This window comes from Vulpes vulpes, chromosome 12 (assembly GCF_048418805.1).
Source record: "Vulpes vulpes isolate BD-2025 chromosome 12, VulVul3, whole genome shotgun sequence".
NCBI classification, from domain to species: Eukaryota; Metazoa; Chordata; class Mammalia; order Carnivora; family Canidae; genus Vulpes; species Vulpes vulpes.
In genome coordinates, this window is record NC_132791.1 from 30,404,336 (window position 1) to 30,413,263 (window position 8,928).

At 40.5% G+C, this 8,928-nt stretch overlaps 1 protein-coding gene across 1 annotated transcript; it reads left to right on the forward strand.

Annotated features, from left to right (window-relative positions):
- Nucleotides 1-436: 436 nt before the first annotated feature.
- Nucleotides 437-3,477, forward strand: TUSC1 (tumor suppressor candidate 1). The gene has a single exon (XM_072728132.1). The coding sequence runs from the start codon at nt 511-513 to the stop codon at nt 1,165-1,167; it is 657 nt and encodes a 218-aa protein (XP_072584233.1). The 5' UTR covers nt 437-510; the 3' UTR covers nt 1,168-3,477.
- The last annotated feature ends 5,451 nt before the right edge of the window (nt 3,478-8,928 follow it).

Consider the following 8,928-nt stretch of genomic DNA (forward strand, 5'->3'; position numbering starts at 1 on the left):
CTGGTCCCCCTCGAGGGCCCGCACGTCCTGACGCTTTACTGCGCTTAGAGGGGGTCGGAACCGCCAGCTTCCGAAAGAAGTAGTTGTAGTTGCGGCTTTCCACGCTGCCCCTTGTCTGTCTCAGAATGTGTCATTTTGTCATCATTATGTGCTTCGGGAGTGTCGCGCCGGCGGCGGTGGCGCCGGGCTGCAGCGCCCGGGCCTGCACGGAAGCGGCCGCAGAACCCAGCGGGGACTCACGCCCCCCGCCCCCCCGCCCCCGCCCGCCCGCGGGCCGAGCAGCAACGCGCTCCCCGGGGCATTGTGCGCGCCGGCCGCGGATCGCAGGCCGGGGCGGGGGGCAGCTCCGCCACGGGAGACGAGACACGCCTCAGCCCGGGCACATTCCCGGCCCCCTCTGGCCCGGGGCCAGCAGCCGCCGCCCGCCGCCTCTCCGCCTCCGCCGCGGCCCCGGCCCCGGCCGCCCGCGCCTCGGCCCACGGCGCCGGCGGCGCGGCGGGGACGGCACCGATGTGGCGCATGCGTGGTGGCGCCGCCAGGCGCGGGAGCTGCGGCGGCGGGGACGGCGGCGGGGACGGCCGCGGGCAGGGCCGCCCGGGCCGGGCTCGCGGGGGCGGCGGCGGCGGCGGCGTGGGCTGGCGAGGCCGTGCGGGCGGCGCCCGCCAGCAGCTGGAGGAGCGGTTCGCCGACCTGGCCGCGAGCCACCTGGAGGCCATCCGCGCGCGGGACGAGCGGGACCGGCAGAACGCGCGGCTGCGCGAGGAGAACGCCCGGCTGCGGCTGGAAAACCGGCGGCTGAAGCGCGAGAACCGCAGCCTCTTCCGTCAGGCCCTGCGGCTCCCCGGCGACGGTGGCGACGGGGCGGCCGCGGACGCGGCGAGGGCCAGCCCGGGCCCCGACGACGCCGGCACGAACCGCGGGGCGGGAGGCGGCGGCCTCGAGGACGAGCCGGGCAGCCCCAGGGCCCTGAGGGCGCGGCTCGAGAAGCTGGAGGCCATGTACCGCCGGGCGCTGCTGCAGCTGCACCTCGAGCAGCGGGGACCGCGCCCGCCGCGCCCGCGTGGCGACAAGGACGAGCCGCCCGTGCGCGCCCCCGAGCCGGGCCTGCGCGCCCCCGAGCCGGGCCTGCGCGCCCCGGACGCCGGGCCCCCCGGGCCCTGGCTGTAGCCCGCGGCCGCGGCCGGCGGGGGCGGGGCTTCGCGCGGGGGCGGGGCTTCGCGCGGCCCCGCCTTCCCCGCGCCTAGCAACGGCCTGGCCCGCGCCGCCGCGTGCCCCGCCCCCCGCCCCCCTCCCGGGCCCTCCCGGCGTGGGCGGCCTGTGGGCAAGCGCCGCTGCGGCCCTCGGGAGCCCCCCTGCCGCCGCCCCCCTGCACAGCACAGCACAGCACCTGCCTCCGGCCTCCGGCCTCCTGCCCTGCGGGGTCCCCGGGCCGCGGCCTTTACAACAGCGAGAACACTGTGCCAGTCAGCACTCTCCGATGCCTGAACGTTTCACGGTGGCGCGAGGACCTCTTCTATTTTTTTTTTTTCCCTTGTTTTCCCCCTGTTTTGGTTCTTTGAGGAATGATTAATGCATCTTGAGTTGGTTGAATTTGTTGTGCATACTTCAGTCCCCTAAATGCTCCAGCCATGATCTCTTATGTGGCCAACATTCGCTTTTATAAGTCAGTATTACTTAGGATATCCTATAAAGTAACACCTTTTTATTAAAAAGGTAATATTTATTAGGAGCTCTGTGTCTGCCCCCTGCTCTAGTCCTTAAACATCTAATATATACTGATTTGTTTACCCCCCCAAGGAAATTTTTAAAATATCTGCTTATAAGGGATCCTTTAAATTGATAAATAAACCTGGTGCGTTAAAAATAACCTAGAAACTTCCCACGACTATTCTTTGAAGTGTGTTACCTTTTTACACAAGTTTAAGAAATATACATGTCATGTATACATTTTACAAGGTTCAATGTCTGACTTATTCTTTGTGAGCTACCATTTTTGCTTAATGTAAGTGATCGTTTTAGATAATTAAAGATTAGTCTAAATACTATTTCACTATTTTTATTACATTTGAGGCATTAGAGCATAGTCAGTGCACAGCTACTGTCTTACTTTATTTAATAATTTTTAAGAAATCATTAATTGTTTCTGTGTCAAAAGCCTCCAAAGCGATTTAAGTCTCAATTGTGGTTTCAATGGCAAAACAAAAACAAAAACAAAAACAAAAAAAAAAGTGGTTGATTTCAACAACCATGTTCTAAAAAAACCTTTTTGCATTTTATTGAGTAGGCACCTTTGACTAAGTAGTAAAGAAGATACCAGTGTACCTCATAAAAATCATGAATATAATACAGCGTATAAGTGATGGAAAATATCAGTTGAAGAGAAGAATATATGAGTTTTTGCAAAAGCTAGAAATTAAATCATAAATTAGAGTTTTATTTGTGACATATCCTAGAAGTTTCAAATATATGACATATATTACAAAAAAAAAGAAGGTATCAGAGAAAATAGTTTTGTGATTTTTTTTATTCCTGGGGTTTGAAGACACTGTGCATTTTGCTGAAAGGTAGTTGATATTTGTTGTAAATAATACAATCTTCCTCTCTGACTGAAAAATATAAGAAGAATCTTGGTGAGGATATGAAAAGTATTTCTATCACCTTTACTTCATTTCTTACAGTGAAAGAAATAAAACAGTTTTAGGAGGCAGTAGAAATTAAAGGATAGGAATAAAGCATATCAGCCCCGCTACTACTTAACTGTAGTTTTGGGTTTAAATTAGTTAATCTCTCCAAGCCTTACTTTTCTCATCATTAAATGAATGCAACATCTACCTCAAAACATACAAATTTTATTGAGATGTTATATGTAAAATGCCACAGTAAGTGGTTGATGAATGAGAATTATCATCTAAAATGTGAAAGTCATAAATGCGTATTTTCTGACACTTTCCCTATTTTCCTCCTATATGACTTTATATTAGCAGAGAAATATATTCTTTGAGTTGACAATTTTCACTTCTTATAAATAAATAGGAGAGAGAAAGCTCTATATAATAAGGGAATAATGCATCAAAATGTTCAAAAATATTTGCCACGTGTGACAAAATTGGGAATATTCAATAAGCAAGCAAAATATTTAGTTTTTAAGTACCTTTTGTGTTAAAATCATGAATAAGTATGTAAAAAATTGTAAAAGAAGGAGCATAAAAACATATAAGTGGGGACAACTTTTAAGCATAATTCCTAAAAAAACTTCTGAAACCAAAATGCCCCATGAGATGGATTAAGGCTGATATATATTTCAACTTTGTTGAAATTGTCTGCTGTGATAACTGATAAAGCACTATGTAGTAATACGAAAGATCTTTGTAATATCAAAATATGTGTCTGTTAAAGAAGTGGGTAAAGTTGATTTTAGAAAAGTTTGATCTAGGATCTGTTTTGATTTAAAATAAACTAATAGTTCAGATTATCATACCTTGACATTTTATTTTCATAATTTGTTGTTGTGCAATGAAAAGGGCTTATAATTTATAGAAATGAGCAACAAAAATAGGCCATGTTAGCAAACCAATGTTGCAGGAAGGATTGGCATTCTTAAACAGCATTTTTTATGGCTGCTATTCACAAAACTATACTTCCTTTATCTTTTCCTCTATAAAAAAATAGGATATGAGTCAAAGCAATATGGAATGAGTACTTCCATTCCATGGAATGGAAGCAAAATCTCTATTTTGCTAAAAGAAACAGATTTTTCACTGAGAAATTCTCACAAAATCTACATGAATAGATGACACAATTTATTAATCTTTCTGTTTAGTGATTAATTACAATTCTGATTTATCTAATATAAACATGCTTTTTTGAAATATATCTTATCCATCTGATATAGACAGTCTATGAATATATTTAGGCATTGGAAATAATGGACCAAGGAAGACACTTAGATAATAACCACATCTGAACTTATAAGGATTAGTCATGCTCAAATTTTAAATTTTAAGTTTAAACTAAGATTTTCATCTCTCAATGATCAGGATTAAAACTACATTGTGTTTAGAGGGTAGCAGATTTTGCTTATGCAATTCATGTTCAGAATCTACTTGTCAGTATAATCTTTGCTTATTTCATGATAACTTATTAGTAAGAAAGTCCTTTTGTATACCCAAACTCTCAGACATCTGTCATGCTTTAGGGAAAATTTGGGAAAGGACAACAGTGAATGTGTTGGTGCTTGACTCTTAAGAGTCTGAATGATAAGCATTCTACTAAAAATTTGAGCTTTTATAAGGAGAAATTTGAACAACAATCTATCTCCTATTTCATACTTGGGACTGATAAAAGTTTTCCTTGGCCTTTCATTTTTCCAGATCTTGCTTTATCTTTGATTTTAAAATGGACTCTATGGTATTTTGAACTTAATGAACCTGCCTTTAGTTATGGTGAAGACTTGCTAAGAACCAAGAAATCCAGCAATTCATTGACTATTAAAAGCAGTGGAAAATTTATTTTTTTTTCCTATTACATACTATGTTTGATTCAAGTGCTTCATGATGTCCGGAATCTTTGCTCTCCATGGTCCTTCAAGGTCTCAGAACTTGTTAAACGTTCCTCTACCTTACACTGGGTCATTGTTTCATTTGCTTGGCAGAAACAGGTTATTCCGGATCCAGGTTTCAGCATATGGGAAGGAGAAAGAGAACTTGGAAGAGTTCTGCCCCAATCTGAAAAATAACATAAATTACCCCGGACACATTCTGTTAGTAAAACTTCATCATATAAAACCCATTTAACTTCAAAGGAGGCTGAGAAGTATAGTCAAGTGATAGAGTTTTGCCCAGCTATAATTTCATTATTATAAAAGACAGAGAACAGATTTTGGTGGACAACTCCCTTAAAAGAGGCTAGCATCTACTTAATTTTTTAAAGGACTTACATACTCTCATATAGCATTCTTGAAACAACATAATTTAAAATAGAAATATTATGGTATTGCTTTACCGATTGAAAAAGTTCCAACCATTTCATTCCCCTTTGTACCATCCTTATAAGTACAAAACATAAGATACTGTTTGAAATAAACAAGGAAATATAGTTATTAAATTTTATATAGGAAATCCTTATAAAATATATAAATAGTGTATATGTCATAAAAATACAGTTTTGAGAGCTTGTAATTGGTAAACATTATTTCATACGTAAATCTAGATTTATAAGTTGAGGGAGAAATGTTTCTGTTCATCTTGTTTCTTATATACTAGCATTTTACGATCTGTAGAGCTGAAAGAGACCTTGGTAAATTTCAGCCCAGTATTCCTCAGACTCTTGGCAACAATTTAACAACTTGAGCAAGCTATGTACATACCCACTCCATAATTTAGAATATGTGCATCGCAATTCTAGGTGATATTATTCTCTCCTGTTTATGAATGAAGAAACTAATGAACAAAGATTATGAATAAATTTTCCAAAGTAAAAAAGAAAAATATATTTAAAAAATTTAATTGACATGTAATTGTATTCATATGTCTTAGGACAATGATTTGATGTATGTATGTATTGCAAAATGATAACAAGTTTAGTTAACACAACCACGTAGTTGAAAATCTTTTTCCTTGTGATGAGAATTTTCAAAGATCTACTGTCTTAGGAACGTTCAAATGTACAATATAGTATGGTTGATTATAATTACCACACTGTACATTATATCCCAAGACTTATTCAAATAAGCTATTTACTGGTTTTGATAAGAATACTTCTGGCTTTCTCTACTAACATGATATGATTGTCCAGTAATTTCCTAATTTTGCACTCTTTATCATGGCCATGATTATACTTATTCCATAAAAAGATTTTTTTTTTGTTTGTGCTGCAGTACAGTTTAAATAGTAATGGAGTTATATGTTCCTTTACATTTTTGTAAATTTTATGCATGACATTCTTGGGGATATATGGATAGATTATTTTGGGAGGAAAGAGTAGATCTTTGAAAATTTTGCCTACTTATTTGATGGAAATGTATCTCTTTATAATTATGGCCCAGAGAGACTGAAGGGAAAGATTTATATTTCTTGGTCAGAAGAGGGACTCTCCCTCTATCTTACAAGACACAGAAAGAAAGCAGAGAGTCCCATTTCCTTTGGCAGCTATCATGTGATCATAAGAATGGCAGCACAGAGAGATGGAAGAAAACTTCTTTATTGATAACATCATAGCTGCTCTGGTTGTCATGCCTGGGGTCTGTCGTACATCTGGACTGTCAGTTATGGGTGAAAATACATTTCCTTATTGTTTAAGGCAGTTTGAGTTAGAGCATTTAAAAATGTCACAATGGAATCGTATACTAGAATGAACATTAGAGCGACACACCAAAATACGGGTTTCTCACAATGTTGAGGAAGAGAAGTCAAACATAAAAGTACATAAAAGGGACAGAAAAACCAATATCTATATGTTTAGACTTGTACAAATTAACCAAGAAAAAAATTATCCCATTTTAGAAATGGGCAAAAGACTTAACAGATCTTTTTTTTATTAGAGAAAAGCTAAATATCACAATAAACAAAGGGGAAGATTTTCAAATTAACAGTAATATAAAACTAAGCTTTGGTGTCCTATCTCTAGCATTGGATAACTCACTCAGCATTTGCTTAATGGCTAAAGCAAAAAAAAAAAAAAGAAATCCTTCCGAACCTCTACTCCTATGGTCCTTACATCTTACTGGTTATTAAATTATTTAATTTTTTTTTCTCAAAATGGCCTTTCATAGTTTTCCCTTCTTGTTCATAATTTTGGGCCTATCATATTTAAGGGCCTTTGGGTTTCACTTTCTGTAAAGTGAACATTGAGGAATGCAAATTTATTTTAATTCAGATGAGTAAATTGGTGTACGTACTATTGATTAATAATCTTCAAAACAGGGTATGCAGTTAAAAATCTCAGATCTTCAATTTATATTTATTTCAATTTCATCCTTTAATTTTTTTTTTAAAGACTGTATTTATTTATTCATGAGAGACACACACGGGGTGGGGGGGGGGGTGGCGCAGAGACACAGGCAGAGGGAGAAGCAGGCTCCATGCAGGGAGCCCGATGCGGGACTCGATCCCAGGCCTCCAGGATCACACCCTGGGCTGAAGGCGCTGAACTGCTGAGCCACCTGGGCTGCCCCTTTAAAACTTTATTGTGTATGTTCCACAATGCTTTTAGTATAGTAAATGACACAAATTTTGGTATGTGCTCAAAATGTTTTACAGATCCCACACTACACTGAGAATCACCTCAGTTGCAGGATTTCTCATTTATTAGCCTTAGACCTCAATCTCTTTATTGCTTAATCTCTGTAGTACACAATTTTTTAGAATAAATGTAACAAAATGTATCCAAATATGTATCATAGTTACACTTGTCATAAGACTTCAATTAGATTTTATATCTGAACTTGGATTGTATGCTTTAAAATATAACCAAAATAGGGATCCCTGGGTGGCGCAGCGGTTTGGCGCCTGCCTTTGGTCCGGGGGCACGATCCTGGAGACCCGGGATAGAATCCCACGTCGGGCTCCCGGTGCATGGAGCCTGCTTCTCCCTCTGCCTGTGTCTCTGCCTCTCTGTCTCTCTCTGTGTGACTATCATAAATTAAAAAAAAAATTAAAATAAAATAAAATAAAATATAACCAAAATAAAAAAAAAAGATGTTTCTAAAGGATAATTTCTTCATGTCCCTTCACTTTTGGGACCAAAAAAATCCACTAAAATGATTTTGGCTTATGTTATCTTCCCAACTACTTCTTAAGGTTGAAAATTAATTTCTTAAAAATTTTGGGGTGTATATCTCTTTGGCCTTTGCTATATTTCAAGGGAGAACTCTGGGCAGGTTTGTATCTATCAAGTATAAGATGGCTACCAAATTAACCAAAAAATCCTAAATGCTATATTACTGAATCTTTGTTCTTTACAACATTTTCTGAGAAGAACAAAAACACTTCCATGCTTTTAATAAGGCACATTAGTACTACTAATAACTCTAAGACATGAAAATATCTGACTGTGAAGTTGATTATGTACTCAAGTAGAAAGCTCTAATAAAAAGTTTTCTGAATCCACTCTCCCTCTATAAATTTTTTCTCCCATATTATTGATGCAGATGTTGAGTTTCTTCAAAAAATGCAAAATAATTGGACCTGAAGACTCCTTTTAGCTAACAAGTATCTTTCACAGTTTTACTAAATAAACATTTCTATGAAATAAATTCTGAGTTATTCTTCTGAAACTGAGGTTAAGTAGCATCAGAAGAAAGAAAAAATAAAAATAAAATATCCAAACATACTCCCAAATATCAAACATTTGTCTTCTAGATCCACTCTCCATCTTTCTCTGCTCTCTATTTATCACATCACTAGACTCCCTTGGTCCTTGGGTTCCAGGGTAAACTTGGATTCTTGTTAGATTTTGGCTACCGGGAAATACAAGCATGAGATCAGAAGGAGGAAATAGTGTTAAGCTCTGTGTTTTCTATGGGCTACTTACATCCTTCTACCAAAGATCACTGCTCCTGTAAGTTTGCTTTCTGTCTCTATGAAGCTGTGTCTGCAGGTTCTGATAAAGGCTCTAGGCCCTCACCACTTCTGGCCAAGGGGTGGTGAAGCTCTCCATGACAGGTATTACAAGCTTCAAGGTACTTATGTCTCTTCTAGTTTTCCTAAACCATATCCAAGTTTTCATAAATGGCTTTTTATTAAACTATTTTAAAGTTACCCACCTTTACTGAATGGACAGAGATTGATTCAATATACAGTGACTATAAATATTGATATAATTATATGCTTTAGGTTTCTTTGTTTGTTTGTTTTTTACAGGGCCTTAGATCAAGACCTGAGCTGTGATCTAGAGTCAGACTCTTAACAGGCTGAGCTACCCAGGCACCCC